The 18936-nt window shown below is 59.3% G+C and overlaps 2 protein-coding genes across 3 annotated transcripts in view; one reads left to right on the forward strand and one right to left on the reverse strand.

The window, feature by feature from the left end:
• TMEM104 (transmembrane protein 104) overlaps positions 1–7329 on the forward strand; it is a 40621-nt gene extending 33292 nt beyond the window's left edge. For both annotated transcript variants that reach the window (XM_042833136.1, XM_042833137.1), the window contains exon 10: positions 3802–7329. In XM_042833136.1, the coding sequence (XP_042689070.1) occupies positions 3802–4562 (761 nt within the window). In that variant the 3' untranslated portion in view covers positions 4563–7329. The remainder of the gene's footprint in view (positions 1–3801) is intronic.
• Positions 7330–9782: 2453 nt separating this feature from the next.
• GRIN2C (glutamate ionotropic receptor NMDA type subunit 2C) lies at positions 9783–18388 on the reverse strand. Its single transcript, XM_042833007.1, has 12 exons — positions 17981–18388; positions 16568–17157; positions 16024–16138; positions 15276–15487; positions 14724–14925; positions 13958–14111; positions 13377–13502; positions 13071–13300; positions 12728–12888; positions 12115–12302; positions 11369–11601; positions 9783–11105 (listed from the first exon to the last, which is right to left on the reverse strand). The coding sequence occupies exons 1-12, from the start codon at positions 18386–18388 to the stop codon at positions 9783–9785; spliced, it is 3942 nt and encodes a 1313-aa protein (XP_042688941.1).
• Positions 18389–18936: the final 548 nt, after the last annotated feature.

Genomic DNA, 18936 nt, shown 5'->3' on the forward strand with positions numbered 1-18936 from the left:
CATTCTGAGCAGTGTTTCTTCCAGGAACCTGCCACAGTGGATGAGAGAGAATGTTTCATCCTTGGACTTTTTACTACAACAGCCTTTCTGCAGAGAGATGAAGCTCGTGTACGAGACACCATTTGCAAAGGTGTTTGCTCTGACTCTGCAAAACAATCCTTAAACTCAGAATGGCTCGATTATCATCACTGCTTTTCTGTGCAGCTTTTTCTGTCAAAGCTCACAAAAACTCTATATTTCTAATATCCCCAGGCTCCCATATTTCCCCTAAGTGCTGCTATCTGGATGTGTTCTCATCCATATTCATCCTCCTTCCACCTGCACGAACCACAGCATAGCTCTGAATCAACTCCTGAGGAAAGCAGGGGCTGTCTGCCAGGTCTGCTCTGAGAGGAGGAGGCAGTGTTTCCTCCTTGGAGAGCAGGGCGAGGGGTCTGTAGGTGAGGCAGTGGGGCAGTGGTGATGGCACGCGGCACCATTTTGCCTCTTTGCAGACCCTTCTTTTTTCCCCCACGTTCCCATTTACATCCTTTGGTTAAAAAGGTGCTCAAACCTCAGGGGGTGGTCAGAGAGACGAGAAGTGTCCTCTGTGCCTTGTGGGCTGCTGAGCCTGTCTGCACTGTGTGCTGGGAGTGTCTCACAGCTTGAAAACCAGGGCAGACAAAACCCTCAGTTGCTTGTTAAGGACTTGTAAAAAAATAGCTACCATTTATATGGTACCATTTATACCATAATAATGGTATAAAACAAGGCTTTTGTGCCACCTGCTAACAACCCATCGTCACCTTCTTGGCTTTGCTGTGCTCCTGATGTCTGAAGGGCTTCTGTCCCTGGAGCGTGTTGCTTGAGAGGTTTGTCCTACATGCACAGGGTAGATTGATGCTTCAATGGCTCCATGTCTCACTTAGCAAGGGCTCTTTCTGGTGAAGCACCGCTGTTGGACAGTGCATGTGGCACCTGCAAGTGACCCAGAACAGCGTGGTGTGAGTGCCTTCAGCCTTCTGTCCCAGGTGGAGGAGGATGTGAGCAGGAGCTGTGTGTGCCTGCAGTTGCTGCCTCTTGTCTGCTCAAAGCTGTCTGTCAGTCAGAGCCTGTCATCTTCTTTTCATCTTGATTTATCACCCAGCATAACTAGGTTTCAGAGTTTCATTTTGGGCTTGCCTCCTTCCAGGGACAGGCAGATAAATCTGGCATGCAAATGGTTTAACTCTCTGGTTCCAGGAGTAAGGAGAGAGACTCACCTGCTGCAGGGAATGAGGAAATGCTGCTGTCAGGGCTGGAATTGGGCAGCAACAGCAGCTTCCAGGTACCCAGCACCACCTCTCTCAGGGGGAATGCACCAGCAGAGCACAGCCTGCCTTCTTGGAAACAGTGCTGGTGAAGATCATAGTAATGGACTGTCGCTCTTCATAACTTCAGTTTCTGACAGGTTTAATTTCTGAAGAGTATTTGGGGGAAAAAAAGGAAGACAACAAAGGCAGTATTAATTCTAGCTTCTTAAGCCACGTACTCATACCCATCGTTTCAGGGATCCACTGGAAACCTGGTCTGTCACAGCTCCCTACCACAAAGACACACTGGGGCAGAGGAGGAAGTGGAGGTCTCTGAAAAGAGGCTCTGAGAGCAGGGTGTGAGCCTGCAGCTTCCTGAACTGGAGCTGTTAGCACTGGTGTGGAAAGGGAGGTTTGGGCCAATGGTGAGAGTGAGCTGGGAGATGGAAGCATGCAGGCAGGTGGTCGTGGCGTGGGGAGGAGGCGCAGGGCTTCGGCAGCGCGGCCGCGTGAGATGCAGGAGCAGCGTGGGGTGCCTTCGGAGCCGGAGCCCCCCTGCAGGAGGGAAAGGAACACTCTCAGCAGGTTCCAGTTCTGCCCTGCCTGCTTTGCCTTGATCTCCACGGCACCTTCTCTCTCCTGTAGCCTGTGTGAGCCAGGGGAGCACAGCTGGATCGCCGTGGGGCCGCCTGGCTCTGTGCGATGTGGCTGGCAAACATCTTTGCTCGGGAGGGCACAGTAACCGTGGCTGTTCTCACAGGGTGCTGCTCTTGCTGGTTTGAGTGGAGGCAGTGGGATTTGCACGCGTGCAGATCAGTGAATCGCTCTTTTCCATAGCCCTCTGTAGCTGGACTTGGGAAAGTGAAGAGTGCCCAGCACTCCCAAGGAGGTCTGCCTCTCAGTGCCACGAAGGAATAGATTTGCTGTCATCTCCCCACGCAGCGTTTTCAGAGATGTGTTGGACTCGTCCTCTCCCTGGGAAGCAGTTGGAAGTGAGAGATTTCCTGAGGCAGAGGCAGTAAAAGATGAAATACAGAGTGAGGCTGGGTGAGTGCTGAGCGTGAAGCTGCTGTTTGAAGGATGAGGAAGGAATGCTGTGAGAGGAGAAACTGAGTTTTGGAGAGCACTGAGTGTGCAGGGAGAGCAGTGTGCAGTCATGGTTACGCTGGTGTTGTTCTGGAACTGCTGCTTCTGTTCCATCCGTGCTCAGCCTTCCTGCCCCCAGCTGCCCACGTCAGGCACAGAGCAGGTGGGTGTCCTCACCTCCCTGTGTACCCTGCCTGCCCCTCCTGCTGCTCCTAGGGCTTGGCCATGGAGCTGTCTGCTCTTCTGTTTTATTTCTCTGTATCTTTATTTATGACATTCAAAGTCATGCATAATACGAGTGTCAGCGTTTCTGGGGTTTTTTTCATTACCTGATAATTCATGGCTGTGCTTTGATGCCTCAGACCAGTGCAGGAGACAGCTCTGTGTGCCACAACAACCCATCCATTGCCAGCATCAGGCTGTAAATTTTACTGTTTTGTACTCTGCCAGGCAGGAATTTTTTCCCCTGCTCCTTGTTAACTCCAGCTGATGATCATCCTTCCCAGGTCGACACGATTTTTGTGATGCCAGAATTAGTTTTCTGCTGTTTTTATGTGCCATGCTAGGAATAATGGTCTAGCAATAACCACTTCTGGCTCAAATTTCCAGCAGAGTAAATAAGGGTATTAGCCCAATCTCCTCCATTCATTTTTGTCCGTGGCACGTCACTGTGATAAGCTGTGTGAGATGTTGTTAGGCTATTCCCTGACATAAGCGGAGGGTAGACAAGCAGACTTTGTGCCTAGAAGTGATGAATTTTAATAGCAGTCTTTTGGTGCTGTCTTAGTCCCTTCCAGACTGGCTCCTCCACCCTGGGATTAACTACAGACAGCCTGGAAGTGGCTGGCAGTTCTCTCTCTGTCGTGCTTGGCAGATCGCAGGGGCAGGAAGGCTCTGCAGTAGCTGCTGCTCCCTTCTACCTGCTTGGAAATGCTAGTTGTGAATGCGTAGGAACGGCACTGGGACTGGCTCTGCAGCTGGGCTTCAGCTTTTCTTCTTCTAGAGGTCAAAGCTCAGACATCTCTAACTCACTTCTGAAAGGTGACGTTTAGCCGAGGTGTGTGGCAGAAGCCTCCACCGACCGAGACCCCTGGGGAAGATGGGATGGTCTCAGCCCTGGCTCCTTCAGGAGCATTATACAAACATTATACAAACTCAGTGACAGCGTTTGTGAGTTCGTAACCTCGCTGCAAACAGAGGTGGGGGTGAGCATGGGGGGAGGGGGGCGCCTGCCGAAGGCAGCCCGGCGCTTCATGTCCTGAGCAGCGCGGGCAGCAAGTCCTGGTTAGCTGCTGTGCGACTTGCCTTTGGTGCGGCATGTTCTCCAGAGATAAGGAGGTGCTCCTGTGGAGCAGGAGAGCTGACGCCGGGACTGCCTGCCTACGGGAGGGGGGCTGTGGGGAGCGCGGGCCTGGGCTTGACCTGAAGTGTTCTCTCTCTGCAGCTTTCATCCTCATGATAATTCTGGCCCTCATCCGCATCGGCAGAGGCCAAGCAGAAGGTCACCCGTCCGTGGCCCAGCTGTCGGGCATCCGCAATCTCTTTGGGGTGTGCGTCTACTCCTTCATGTGCCAGCACTCCCTGCCGTCCCTCATCACGCCCATCTCGAAGAAGAGGCACGTCAACAAGCTTGTGCTGCTCGATTACATCCTGATCCTGGCTTTCTACAGCCTCCTGTCCTTCACTGCCATTTACTGCTTTCGCAACGACACCCTCATGGACATGTACACGCTCAACTTCACCAACTGTGAGATCATCAACGTCGCCTTCATTCGCTACTTCTTGGGCCTCTTCCCCGTCTTCACCATCAGCACCAACTTCCCCATCATCGCGGTGACCCTGCGCAACAACTGGAAGACCCTCTTCCACAGAGAAGGGGGGACCTACCCCTGGCTGGTGGACAGGATCGTCTTCCCCGCCATCACGCTGGTCCCCCCGGTGCTGGTGGCTTTCTGCACCCACGATCTGGAGTCCTTGGTGGGGATCACGGGAGCCTATGCTGGGAACGGGATCCAGTACCTCATCCCGGCCTTCCTGGCGTACTGCAGTCGGAAGGACACCCAGCTGGTCTTCGGCAGCGGGGCGCTGAACAAACACCTCTCCCCTTTCCGGCACACCTTCTGGATAGTGTTCGTACTCATATGGGGCTTTTCTTGCTTTGTGTTTGTGACTGCAAACATCGTCCTGAGCGAGTCTAAATTCTGAGGTGGGGGTAAGGGCCGTGCTCCCTTTGGGGCTCCGCGGACTTCCACCTCACCGGGACTTTGAGGGGAAAGAGGCGGTGTGAAGGGGAGCCTCCGGGCCGTCGGTGGTGCAGGTTGGACCTGGACACAGACTTTCTTCGCTCCACACTGAGTGCGGACGGATCGGGCTCAGCCTCGTCATCCCGGTGCTCAGACCCAGTGTCCAAGCAGCCTGCACGCCAAACCAGTGTCCAGCCATTTCTGCCTTCAGCTCTGTTTGAGCACCACTCTGTTCTTACGCTGACTCTCTCCTGATGCTGCAGGTTTCAGTGCGAGGAGAGCAGGCGGCCTTGGCTGCTCACTACAGTAATCAGCTCCATGTTCTTCCTCCCCTGGGCAGGGGCTCGCCGCTGCAGTCCTGCGGGAGTTTGGGGGCAAGGAGTCTCTTCTGTCTGCTGAGACCCCTGCCAGCCAACCTCCTGTGCCAATTTAGGGAGGAAGGGAGATTTTGGTGTGGGAATAGTCCTGGCTCTGAAGGCCTTGTGCTCTGTTACACGCGTGTTTTTATTTTTTGCCAGAGATATTAACCTGTTTGTGCTCTGGGGAAGGATTGCACGCTTATCAGAGCTGGATTTCTCCAGGCCGAGAGTTCATTGTCACACTTCTCACCCTGTTCTCCTTTGCTCTGGCAGCCCCAACCCCACGGAGGAGTGCAGGGGTTTTGCTCTTCCTTCTGGGAAGGAAAGTGCAGCCTTGCTTCCCTTGCCTCCCGCATGCTGCTCAGTGAATCCAGCTGGCAGAGCCCTTTTCCATTTCGTACAGTGCAGGCCAGACCCCAGCTGCAGTGCTCAGGGTTTGTGTGGGCCAGGAAGGTGCTCATTACCCAGTCCTGACACGTGTTAGGCCTGCAAGAGCTCTGGCTGTGCAGGCTGATGCATTTCCAGCCTCCTGTGCCGGGTAATTAGCCTTGAAACACGGTGGGTGTTAACTCAAGGGACGGGGCTGGTGCCAACAGGGAGAGGCCGTGCCACGGCTCAGCTGTGCTGAGCTGAGCTCCCAGCATTACGGACAGAGCAGCAGAACCCGTCCTGTGTCTCCCTGCTCTTTGCTGGGAGGTGGCATTCTGCTGGTCCTGCTCAGCTTATCTGAGCTGCCGACCTCCTGGGTGTTTTGTGTGGGCCTTTTAACAAGAGCAAGAACTTCAAAAGTTCTCACCAGAAATATTTAAAACCCTTTCTGCCCCTGCCCTCATTAGACAGGTTCAAAGCCAGGTGTGTGTCACTTCTCATACATCCTCTTGCCCTCTGCACTTGCTGCAGTATTAAGTGTTACTGATAGTTAAAGCGAGCTTTGAACTGCGGCACTTTTTAATCAAGCTTCGTTTTCAAGTAGGACTTTCTGGTTTCCATATGACCTGAAGTGCTCCTCCTGGGGGACTGTGCAAGTACCTGGAGCTGAATGAAAACACTCCATGGCTTCTAAAGCAAAGCCCCCCACCTCTCCAGGCTGAGCACTGTGCCTGTGTCCTTGCCAGGCTGCAGGGGGAGGATGTGAGGGACCTGTTTCCTTCAGCTTATCCTGAGCAGGCACTGGCAGCCCTTGCTAGTGAATTTAAACATCCCCTAGCGTTCCAGGGAAGCTGATGTGGCATCTTTGGTGCCAGATGAGCAAGATGCTCTGCAGGTGGCTGGTGTCTCATTTAGGAAGAGTGGCAGTAGCTGTGCAGCACAGAGAGTAAATTCAGTGGGCAGTTGAGCTGGGGGTTTGTGTGAGGCGTGGGGCAGACAGCTGCTCCCTCCCCTGTCTGCATGGCAGGGGGATGGCTGGTGCTGTGCTGGGGCATGCTGGGCCGTCCTGTCCTCTTGCAGCAGCTGTGAGCCTGGCAGAGCCAAAGGAGAAATTTGATGCTAATGAAAGCAGCCTTCAGAAGGCTGGAAGAGCTGCAGGGGCTGCTCTTCTATCAAGTGCACAGGTGTGGCTTCATGAGGAGGCCGCTGTATTTCCTACTGCACGGCCTGCCCTTGTGCAAGGCACTCAGCTCAGCCTCGTCCCTCCAAGGGCTGATTTGAATTTCTTGTCTCCACACTGCGTTGCCCACCAGAGAACCTTACTGACTGACGTTACTCTGCCCCACACATCCTCCCTTCCCCACTCAGGGCCGCCCTCCAACTGGCCTGGGCTGAGGCTGCCCAGCCCCTCCGCTCGCCGCATCCTCTCTGCGCTCCCCTCCTGCCCCCTGGGGCCGCCACTGCCTGTGCCAAAGCACAGCTGCTCCTGGGCCCCGCTGTGAGCCCCACCTCTTCCAAGGACCGGCCGTCTCCTTTGCTGGTCTAGCTCTGAAGCTGTGCCTTCTCTTGCTGGCCGTGGTGAGCAGCCCTCCCTGGGCACGCTGGGGCTGCTGGGCCTGGCGGTGGGCCGTGCCGTGGCACCCAGACAATCAGAAGAGCTGTGGTCCCCGAGGAGCATGGGAGCTTTTAGAAATAAATCAGCCCAAATTCCCGAACACCTGCTGTCTGGAGCAGCAAAACAAACCTGTCCCGAGAACTGGAGTGATTGAGGGAACTCCGATGGTGAGAGCGTTTTTCACACAGAACATGACAGCAATGCCTTAAAAGTGATGGGAGGGAATGGGAAGGGGTGCTGAGCAGAGCAGGGTGCTGCGGGCTGTCGGACCCCCCTCAGCCGGCGGATCCATCGTCGTTGGGCTGCCATGCAGACATGTCACAGGTTCTCTGTGGTGCTCGGCCCGAAAGCAGTCCGTTTTCAATAAAAAGGGATTCAAACAACAACAACCTGCACGCCTCTGTTCTGCCTGCCCTGCGCTCCCCGTCGCACAGCGCATCCTGCAGGGAGCTCAGGGACGGGGCAGAGGCCCTCAGTGCTGCTGCTCCATCACTGCTGCTGCCAGCTCCATTAACACAGCTGCACTTTCCCCTTCTCAATTATACCTCTTCACACTTAAAACCAAACAAATTGAATTGCTCCGCTGCCTCGGGCTGCAAAAGCCGTTTCTGCCAACAAATTTATTGTCGCCGTAAAGCGCAGCTTGATTTATGTTAAAATATTAAAACAGATCTTTATGATGGAAATAAACACTTTGCTGCGATTCTCTCCGAGGACCTCACAGGCAGTGCGGGATGTGGGGCTTTGGGCAGTAAATCTGGAGGCCAAAGTGGCAGCGAGGACGGGTTCAGTCTTTGGCGACGCTTTGCAAAGGGACGACTGGAGGAGGGGAGAGGAAAACCTGCATCCCGCGAGGCAGGGCGAGCTCTGCCGCCCCACAGCCGCTATTCCCACCAGAACCCACCTGGGATGAAAGGTGCGATGGGGGCAGCGGTGGGGACGGCCGTGGGGCAGCGGCGCATCCCCTGGGGGGCACACAGAGCACAGCCTGGGCAGCAGAGCCGGCTGAGTTACAGAATGACTGATTGCAGCACTGCCAAGAAATCAGTGCTCAGAAGCCGCCGAGCGCTGAACCACCAGCACGGGCACAGCCCTGAGCCCCAGCACCACGGCTGCTTCTGCCAGCGCCCCACATCAGCGCTGCAGCCACAGGGAATGGAGTTAAAACGAGCCGTTCCACATCCCAGTCACTGTATAAATCAGCAGCGCAGCTCTGGGGCCGTGCTCAGCCCACGGGCGCCCATCCCCAGTGCCACCTCCTGCAGGACCCCGTGCCACCCACTGCCACCTCATCCCTCCCTGCCCTCCACCTCCCCCAGTGAAGTCCTTCAATAAAACACGAGGGAAATGCATTTGGCCTCTGCTGAGTCACCAGGGATATAACTAATTAATTGAAAACATGGGCTGGGGAGGTTTCTCTTTTGTCCTTACTGCCCCCACACCCAGCCTGGCCCTGGGCACTGCTGAGCCTGGGCAGAGTTACCACACCACGCGTGCCATGGTGTCTTTGGGCCACAAAGCCACCGTGTGGGGAAAACTTCCCAGGACACCGACGGTGACAGCCTGTCCCCATGGGCACCCATCGGCCAGAGCTGCCCCTTGCAGCCAGCCCCTTGCAGACAGCCCAGCTCGCTCCCCACCCCTCCATCCAGCACCATGGGTTCATTTATCCATCCCTTCCACTCCCCATCGCCACTGCTCTCCCTCTCCGGGAGGCCCTCGGAGGGGCTGCCAAAGCAATTAAGTGACAATTGCGATGATAAATAAGTCACGGGAATTAAAACGCTGGCACGTGATGGCAGCCAGGCTGGGGGCGGATGCAGAGACAGTGGCTGGACGTAACCCAGGCCAGATGGATGGATGGACAAACAGATGGATGGATGGACAGGCCGTGCCAGCATGTTCGTCCTTGGGCAGTGAGCGTCCAGCTCTCCCCAGGGCTTTGCTGCTCTCCCCATGGTGCCAACCCAGCCTTGAGCTGGGACAGGAAAGGGACTGCGAGCCCAGGAGGGCTGTGGGGCGATGGCACAGCATAACAGCAGCAGGACCAGCACAGCGAGGCGTTATTACAAAAAGGAAAACGCTCACCCATCTCCGAAGATACAGGCTCACAGAAGAGGGATCTGCAGCAAGAGACCCCTCCCCAGTGGCAGTCAGCCCTTAAATGAGGACTGAGAGGTGCGGCTCCACCCCTTCCCAGCACACGGGTGAATCGCCTCCACCTGTGCTCAGGGCTGAGCGGGTCTCTTCTTCCAGGCGCTCAATCAGCGCTTCAGGCTGTGACTCAGCAGTTCCCACACAGGAGATGAGCTGCAGCCAGCAGGTTGCACTGAGCTCCGTCCGTTTCCCCCACATCCTGCACTGCATTTGCTCTCCCATCTCGCTCTCGGCTCATCATACCGGGGCAGCCAGGCACAGGGACGTGAGCAGGGATGGGGCTCAGGGCCACGGGCATCGCTGCGGCTGAGGGGACAAAGCCAAGGGCAGCAAGGGGCTCAGCAGCAGCACTGGAAGAAGGGTCCCCAGCCAGTTCAAAACGTCTCTTTAATGACCTGGACGGGACGCTTGGAGTCCCTCGATGAAATCAAGACAGAAACATGGTGACAATGAGTTCAGTGTCCCCACGTCCCCAGCCAGCCCTGCCTGCGGGGAGAGCCCAGTCCAGCCTCGAGGAGGCTCCTTTGGCCTCCAAAGTGAGCAGACCTGGTTTGGCGCATCCCACTGTCGGCGATGGAGGACGCTCCAGGAGGAAAGCAGGGCGAAGGGCTCGTGGCTTCTCTCCACCCAGGCGGGAGGCGAGCAGGGAGCAGCACATCTCTCGGAGCCGCCCGTGCCCCCATCAGACCTCGGACTCCAGGCTGGAGACCCGCCGCCAGGACCCGCCGGCACAGGGACTCGTCACCCCGCGGGCCGCCAACCACTCCGCGCCCACCGCGCGCGGCCAGCCCGGCTCCCCCCGCCGTCCCCAGTCTCTGTGGGCTCCGTCCCAGCGCCCCGGCCCCCGGCCGCCCCCCGGCACCTCGGGGTGCTCGCGGGACGAACGGCCCAGGCAGAGGGGCGGGTGGGCGAAGGAGTCCGCGCAGGCGTAGGGCGCGCACGCGGTGCCGCGGGGCTTCTGCCGGCACGCTTCTCGGTAAGACGGCAGCCGGGCCAGAGGGGAGCGTGGCGCCCGGCCCGGCCCGGCCAGCCGCCCGGCGGCCTCGGGGCAGCGCAGACCGCAGCCTTGGGCGGCCTCGGCTTCGGGGAAGAGGTCGGGGACGTCGCCGCGGGCAGCGGGTGGGCGCGCCCCGCACCGCCGCAGCCCCGCACCGCGACGCTTCTCTCCCCGCTCCCGCGACGCTCGGTCCGCGCTCGCCCGCCGGCTCGGCTGCTCCCGCTCTGCGGCGGCTCTGCAAGTCCTGGCGGCTTTGGGGAAGGAACCGCGGGCGCAGGCGAGGGGAAGGGACGCGTTCCCCCCCTCCCTTCTCGCCTCCGAAGCCGGGAGCGGCCGCGGCGCCGTCCCCGCCCCGTCGCCGCAGAGCAGCGGGGCGGTGGGCGGCCGCTCCGCCCGCCTGTGCTCCCGGTAGATGTCCGGCGGCGGGAGCTCCCTGGGAGGCGTCGGGGCGGCAACGGGAGCGCCGATATGGTTCCCCATCAGCGCGTGCTCCTCGAAATCCCCGTCCGGCGCCGCCTTCGCCGGGAGGTGCGGGAAGGGCCCCGGGGGGACTGTGTCCGCCGCACCGCCGCCCTGAAGCTTCACGGGGTGAAGGACGCGGGCGGTGCGCTCGCTCGGCCCTCTCCATCTCTCCTCCCGGGAGTCCACGAGGATGGGCAGAGGCAGCCCCCGGGGCGGCCCTTTGGGCGCGTAGACTCTGCGCAGCCTCTCGGGGTGCGGGAGGCCGCAGGAGGGACCCCGATGCGTGCCGGTGCTGTTCTGCACCACGAGCTGCGGCGTCCTGAGCGAGAAGGTGGTCTGGAGGTGCTCGCTGCGGCTGCTCCAGTCCTCGATGGTTCGCGTGGCGTGCTCCAGCGAGCCGCCCACGCTGGCCGTCGACACCATGTCCTTGGCCGCCTGCAGCATCTTCAGCACGTTGGCTTGGGCTGAGCTCGCCGTCACGTCGGGCGTGGGCGCCCGCCTGGGGCTGCCCAAGGTCTGCACCCCGCTGAAGCAGCTGTAAATGCCCTGCGGAGACAGCGGGGAGACCGCGCCGTCAGCAGGACCGCATACACAGAACTGCATACGGCCCCACCGTGAGCCGACGCTGCAGGAGGGGTGGGAAGAGCCAGGAGTTGGCGTCGATCAATCGCAAGCTCAACTTGGACCCACAAAGCCCCATCCCCACCGTGGGGCAGTTCCTGTCCCCTGGCAACTCCCCGCCGCACAAAGCCAGCAGCGACCGGTGCCCAAGGCTGTCCCCTCCCGGCGCCCCGCGGCGCGGCACAGACCCTGCTGATGGCCAGGAGGAAGTCGAACTTGTGGGACTTGGGAACGCTGTGCCGCAGCTTCCAGTAGACGAGGTGCTCCCAGGCGAAGACCAGCAGGCTGAGCCCCATGGCCACCAGCAGCATGTAGAAGACTCCAGCCATGTTGTCAATATCCAGCTTGCTGCTCATCACTTCGTTCTTCTCGTTCTGACAGATCCCCGACAGCCACACCGTCTCCAGCTTTTGGGTCTCACCTGGGACCAGGCACACACAGGGATGGGGTAAAAGCCTACCATGGGCATCACACCCCCTAGCACAGCCCCTGCCTGCCCTGACCCCACCACGCTGGTGGAAGAGGATAAAATCCACCCAGACCCCAGAGCTGCTATGATAGAATTAGTGTGAGTTGGGGTGGGTGGGACCTTAAAGATCACTGGCTCAGCCCTCACCACTGAGCATCCCTCGTGTTGCTCATCCATCTCCAGGCCCTCTCCCACCTCATCCCTCCCAACCTATCTCCTATTCCCAGCTCTACCCCCCGGCCCTCAGATCTTGCACATGGCCTCCTCTGAAATTTTCTCAGATTTTGCATATGGGATTTTGCAGCCCTCAAGAAGAGCAGAGACCAGATTGGGAATAACCCCATCCTGTGGCTGGAGAGGTGCTGATGGGCTTGAACATCACCTTGAAGGAGCAGCACGACTTCCCCAAGGACCCCTTAAGGCTACCCTACAATGATCCATGGATCAGGGGCTCTGGGCACGCACCATCTCCCAGGAATTGCAGCAGGGCCAGGTCAATGGCCCGCTTCCAGCGTGAGTCCTTCTGCAGGGCGATGCCGTAGCCCGTGGTGGCAAACACCTTCCCGCTGCCAATGGTCACCAGCTTGCAGCCCTCGTCTTTGCCCGCCATGTAGTTGAGCACCGCTGCATCATAGATGAAGGCATCCAGCTTCCTGCCCACCACCGAGAGGGCTGGGTGAGGGGGGGCTCCTCGGGCTGGGGGCAGATCCCTTTCTGGGGAGCTGTGCCCCTCTCAGTTGGCCGCATCCCAGGGCGATACCCTTTGGAGGATCTCAGCCTCATCTTGGAGAGTCACAAGCCCATCCAGGGGAGAGGAACCCAATCTGGGGGGCATACGTCCCACCCGGGGCAGCTGTAGGAAGCTCTAACCCGACTAGGAAAGCCCACCACCATACCACCCCAAAGTACCCTCCAGGTGAGCTGTGCCCGAACTGGGGAAGCTGCAGCTCACTTGAGGGGGCTGCACCCCAGCCGAGGAATCCATACCCCACCTGGGGAGCACTGGATCCCGTCTCAAGGAGTCATATAGGGCCGTACTTCGTTTTGGGGGCCCACACCCTGTCCAGGAGAACCATACCCCATCTTGAGGCTGGTGAGGGCATCCTCCACAGAGCGCTGGTTGTACTTCACCATGTGGGTGTGCATGTCGGGGTAGTTGCTGCGGATGTTCCTCTCGGTGCTGCCGTTGGGGACGGTGCCGAAGCGGAACGGGGGGTATTGCTCCTGCGGCCTCTGGAACTGCAGCGGGGAGCCCCGGGTGGCAGCGTCACGGGGAGGCCACATCCCTGCTGTGTCCCCAGCATCTCCCCCAGCCAACTCTGTCCTCCCATGCACGTGCAGCCATGCAGCCCCTCAAGGGCTCCCCACCTGGATAACCTTAATTTTGGAGGGGAGGGAGAAGAGCCCAACCTGCACCTCACCTTCCTGTCGCTCAGCCCTGACACGGTGTCGATGTACTGCTCCTGGATCATGAAGGCCGCCAGGTTGGCGGTGTAGCTGGCGAGGAAGATGACGGCAAAGAAGGCCCAGATGAGCACCATGATCTTGCTGGTGGTGCCCTTGGGGTTCTCGATGGGCACGGAATTGTTGAAGACCAGAGCCCACAGCAGCCACACCGATTTGCCGATGGTGAAGGTGGGACCTCCTGGCCCTGGGGGGGACGGGGCAGAAGGACAGGTGTCAGCAGAGGCTGTGTCCCCTCCCAGCTCCCACCTCTCCCCACTCACTTTTGCCACTGGTGAGGTTCTGGTTGTAACCAACAGGGCTGAAATACTCGAACACAAAGACAGTGACGGCCACCACGGTCAGACACATCACAAACATCATCACCCACACGGCTGGGCTGTAGGGCTCTGCAAGGTGAGAGGGATCCGTCAGATCAGCCTGACACCCCGAATCCCTTCACGTTTCCCATGCGGTCGCGGGTCGCTCCTGGTGGCGGCCCTGGCCATGACAGCAAGACTCTTTTCTGTGCAAATCGCCCCCGGCAGGGATGGGGCTCATCAGCAGGGAGGTGCGGTGGTGGCACCACAGGATGCAGCCCCGGCCCTGCTGAGCAGGACAGGCTGCCCTGTGCATCCCAGGGCCATGGAGCTGGTGAAGGTGACCCCACACCTCCATCCCTCATGCAAAATACGATGAGGTAAAAACAATAATAATGGGATTACTTAGGGAGGAGACAGCCCTGATGGCGGCAGCTCAGCCTCCTTCCCCGGTGAATTGCAAACTGGATTTTTTTTACGTTATTAAAACCAAGCGCTATTTCCAACCTGCTCTTGCAGACTGGGCTGAGCCCACCTGCACTCACCCAGGAAGGCAGAGGGTGAGACAGTGCCGTTGCTCCTGGCCACCATCACACTGATTCCAGTCTCCACGAAGGGCACAGAGAAGTCCACGATCTCGGAGCGCTCCTCATTGATGGTGAGGGATCCGATGGCCATGTCCGCACGCTTGTAATACACCTGGGGAGGGCGGGTGGCCTCAGGACAGGCAGAGGAAGAGGAGGAGAGCCAAAGGCACCGGGTCACAGAACCATGGAATGGTTGGGTTGGGAGGGACCTCACAGCTCACAGCGCCACCCCTGCTGTGCGCTGCCCCCCAGCTCAGGTGGCCCTAGGCCAATCCACAGCCTTGGGCACATCCAGGGACGGGGCACCTTGCTGCCTTCCTAGTAAAGAATTTCCTCCTAACATCTAATCTAAATCTTCTGTTAGTTTAAAACATTTCCCCCTTGCCCTGTCACCATCAGGCCACCTAAAATCGCAGAATGTCACTCTCCATCTTTTTTATAAGCTCCCTTTAAGCACGGAAAGCAGTGAGGTCTCCCTGCAACCTCCTCTTCTCCAGGCCAGATGACCCCACCTCCCTCAGCCCTTCCTGTGGGGATCACAGAACCGGAGGTTGGAAATCCCACTGGTCACCAAATCCGCCCCCACTGCCCACATCCCTCGGTGCCACATCCCTGCGGTTCTGAACGCCCCCGGGGGGCTTCCCTGCTCCCCACTGCGTCCCCACTCTTTGGGAGCTGTTCCTCCTCATTCCCCACCCGAGGCAGGACAGCTGCCAGGCCCTACCTCACCAATCATGCCGTTCCACACCCCGCGCACGATCTTGCCGTGCTTGCCATTGGTCACCAGGTAGAGGTCGTAGGAGAACTTCACCGTCTTGGCCAACTTCTTCAGGATGTCGATGCAGAAGCCTTTGCAGCACAGCTTGGTGTAGGGGTCTGCGAGGCCATCACTGCTGAGACCACGCCGAGAAAAATGGGTCAGGGTTCTGCAGAGGAGGCACAGCCCTGAGCTGCCCCTGTGCTCAACACTGTGCGCACGCCAGCAGTGTGAGCGAGGTAGGCTTTGTCCTCTGCAGAGGAGGATGTCCTCTGGGAGGGATGGGAAGGGAAAGGGGAGTGGGAAAAAGGGGAGAAGGGGGAAAGGAAACTAAAGGGAAAAGGGAAAGCGAAGCAGAAGGACTCGCCGATGGGCTCCCAAAGCCCCAGTGGATGAGGGCTGAGCCTTTCCCAGCACCGCTCCAGCCAGCAGGCTGCACGGACCTCTCCTGCTCTGTCTGCAGCCCCATCTCAGCAGCTCCAGCCGTGCCTGGGGCACACAGGGCGCAGTGCTGCTCACCTGGCCGAGGCGTTGGTCTGCTTGCGGCAGGGCACGGTGTTGCGCACGCAGACGCCGGTGCTGGGGTCGGTGTTCTCCACGATGACGAAGGGCCGCTCCTCCAGCGTGGCCACCGTCAGGTGCCGGTTGTCCACCACGGGCTGCAGGAAGGAGCCGTAGCGGGGCCACACCGGGTACTTCATGTGGATGATGCCGTGCTCCCACTTCCCCACCTGCCCCCAGGGAGGAGAGCGCACCGTCACCGCCGTACGGGGGACCCAGAGCGCCGTTGGGCTGCGATCAGCGCAGTGGGCGCTGCCCCGCTCCCACCACCCACACACGCATGCATGCTTTCCCCCAGTGATGACAGGCTGAGGTTTTCTCTCTTCCCGGGGCTGTGTGCACAGAGGTAGCCATTTTTCACTCGAAATGTTTTTAAACTGGAGAAAGCACCTCCAGATGGCTTATTTCAGGTCTGTGCCTGCGTGGCCAGAAGCATCAGGCACAGCCTGGAGTGGGGCTGGCAGAGGAGCAAGGGATGAAGCAGCTGTAGGGTGGGGAAGTGCGCACTGAGGTGTGCAGTGCTGCACAGGCAGGACTGAGGATGAGGGAGATGCAACTGTGGGGGGGAAATGCCACAGCCACCAAGCCAAGGGTGCTGCTGGCGTGCATGGGGGCCCCGCAGGGTCCCAAGTTGGCAGGGACAACACCAACGTGTTGGTGTCAGCTGTAGGGCTCGTGTGGCTCATGCTGCTCCCGGGGCTCCTACCATCTCCCAGAGCCGGTGTTGGTTGAGCGAGATCACCACCATGGTGGGCCTGACCAGGTAACCACCCTCGTTGAAGGAGAAGTCCCTGTGCTCCCACGTCACGTTGAGGAGGTGCCTGGGGGGCACAGCATCCAGTGAGCGCAAGCCCTGCGTGTGCCCAGCTGCCCTGCCTCCAGCCAGGGTCCCAGGTCCCCAGAGAGACGCAGGATGGGAAGAGGAGCCCCGACTTAGCCCCTGTGCAGCAGGGAGCTGAGGCAGCCCTCCTTGCAACAAGGTGCTGAGAATGGACCACTGCAGGTGAGGATGGGCAGAAGCACAGATGCTGCCACAGCAGCACCGAGATGCCACATTTGCAGCATGAAGAAGCCCTCAAAGAGTTTTAAATCCCCTCCTAGGTCCCCCATGGACAAGGCAAGGGACTTTCCAAAATGCTTGAGAAGAAGCCAAGCCAAGAGGCTCCAGCTGCAAGCATCCTCTCCCTGCACCCCTCCTCCATTTCCCCATTCCCCAACGCAATGCACGCCAGCGGCTCCCCAGACCTCACCGGTAGAAGCTGGCGTTGGCAGCAGCAGCGGGCGCCCGACAGTCCCGTCCCACATCCGGGAGGAAGCCGTGGGCTCGGAAGAAGCTGGCTGCCCCCATGGCAATGATGGCCACCCCGTCCCGCACCTTCTGCCGCAGACTCAGCTTCCAGCTCTCTGTCACCACGCTGATGAGGCCGACGGGGAAGGAGGTGGGCGGCAGCTCCATGTTGCCCACCGTGAGGCTGGGCACGATCCAGATGTAGCCCGGCCCCACCAGCCCGGCTTGTCCAGCCATCTCAAAGAGGAACTCAGCCTCGTCCCGTGAGCAGTAGACCAGGAGCACCTGGGCATCAAGCTGCCGCAGGAGCCGCTGCGTCCTGGAGCTGCTCCGCTCCTGGCTCATCTCGAAGGTGAGCACATCCTGCAGCTCCCAGCCGAAGTAGCTGGCATCAGTGAAGGAGCGAATGAGCTCCAGGAAGATGTTGTAGCCCGGGTAGAGGCTGGTGATGACGGCAAAGGAGCTCCAGTCGTATTCCTCCAGCACCTTGAAGATCACCTGGATCTGCTGCTCGATGGAGACGCCCAGCTGCAGGAAGGCTGAGCTGGGCTCCTGTGGGGGAAGGAGGGCTCAGGGGCTGGTTGTCCCCATGGCACGAGGCTCCCTGCATCCCTGCAGCTGACTGGGAAATCACCAACACACCACGAGCTGCTGCGGTCTGTGCTCTGGAGACACCCAACCCTATGGGTTCAGCCCCATAGTTTCCGCAGAGCCGTGGGCATCCCATGGCACAGGGTTGAGGTCTCTCACCTTGTTGACCAAAACCCACGCAGCAGTGCTGACAGAGGACCGGTCGCTTCCCGCATGGTGCTGGGAGCAGCTCCTGCACCGCTACCTGCTGCCGGCTCCATCGCCTGCCCCACCTCCCCGGCCATCTGGCCTCTCATTAGCAAATCTTAATTGATTTGATTCTGTCTTAAATGATGCAGCGAATGGCATTTTCAGAAGGTCGCAAGCAGGCAGCAGGGCCTCACCATGCAGACTGCCTCCACCTTCGGGTTTTTTTCCCGATGTTCCCAGAGGGGTCTGGGCAGTGGGGGCTGCCCCTGTGCCACCCTATGGATTCAGCAGCTGCAGGACAGCCAGGGCCACCTCACCTGCTGCCACCCAGCCATGGGGAGCTCAAGGAGCTTGGCGTTAGGATTAAGAGCCCACTGCCCCAAGCACCTGGGGGAGCCTTCCAGATGTTTGCCTCTGCTCTCTTTGAGCAGGAGGAGGTGGTGCCATCCATACAGCCAGCACCGGGATCCTTGGGAGCCAATATGGGAGGAGAGACCAAATCCTGCCTGGACACCCAAGGAAAGCCCCACTGCCCCGGCCAATAATCACCAGATGCCAATCCCAGACCCCAAATAACCGGCAGCCAAAGCCTCACCTTGGGGCTGAGGACCACCGCAGAGCCCCCGCTGATGCTGATGATGGGGACCTGGGTCTGAGAGGAGATGAAGTCAAGGATCTGGGCCACCGCTTCCGTGCCAACGTTGTCCTCGAACACAATGCCGTGGATCTTGTGGCTGGCCAGCACGTCGCAGATGTGGGTGAGGAGGGTGCTGGGGTTGGTGTTGTTGACAACAACGGTGATGGGGTGGATCTCCAGGGGCATGTCCAGGAAGCTCTGGGGACTCAGGCGGGAGCGGATGTGCAGCGGGTAGGACGTGCCCCCAAACACCACGGCCACGTTGACCACTGGCTCTGCAGGGCCGGGCAGCAGCACATCGGTGAAGGCAGCTGAGCAGCCCAGCACCAACGACAGCAGCAGAGTGTGCGCCGGCGCTCTGCCCATGTCCACCGCCGTGTCCCTGCGAGGATGGACACAGCCCTTCACACCCATCCACTGTGGGGACACTGCCCCATGCACCACCCCAGCACTGGGTGGCCCCAGCGAAAGGGGGACTCTCCTCCCTTGGAGGCTGGATGCGGGGTGGGGATGACCGTAGGCCTGTGCCCTCCAGCTCAGCCCCTTTGGGAGTACAGGGTGCTGTCTCCCAGTGCCACATTCCTTACCCTCATCCCCAAGAGCCACAAACCTTCCCCAACCTGTTCCTCCTTCCCTCCACAACCCCATCACCATTTCGCTGCCACTTTGCCCTCCTTCCCATCTGAGCCACATTAGGATGCTCCTCATTGCCTCTGGGCAGGGACAGAGACAGCAGCAGGAGGTGCTGGGAGGAGCTGGATGCTCCCTCATGGCTCTCTCCACGCTGACAGTCACCTGAAATATTTACAGGCTGAAACCTCGCGTTCCCCTGAGCACCCTCTGCAGTGCAGTGTGGATCCCTCACAGAGCCAGTGGGGCCAGGATGTGATGGGGCAGAAAAGCCCCTCAGCTCC

This window comes from Centrocercus urophasianus, unplaced genomic scaffold (assembly GCF_019232065.1).
Source record: "Centrocercus urophasianus isolate 14NV4802_14NV808 unplaced genomic scaffold, USGS_Curo_1.0 seq_40, whole genome shotgun sequence".
Classification (NCBI taxonomy): domain Eukaryota; kingdom Metazoa; phylum Chordata; class Aves; order Galliformes; family Phasianidae; genus Centrocercus; species Centrocercus urophasianus.

Excerpts from the sequence above, each read along its gene's own strand:
- GRIN2C (XM_042833007.1), bottom strand. The coding sequence starts at position 18,388 with ATGGGCAGAGCGCCGGCGCACACTCTGCTGCTGTCGTTGGTGCTGGGC. Across the intron at positions 13,301-13,376 it reads GAACCTCACCAGTGGCAAAA|GGCCAGGAGGTCCCACCTTC; the intron begins GTGAGTGGGGAG and ends CGTCCCCCCCAG. Across the intron at positions 11,106-11,368 it reads TCCTCCTGGCCATCAGCAGG|GGCATTTACAGCTGCTTCAG; the intron begins GTCTGTGCCGCG and ends CTGTCTCCGCAG.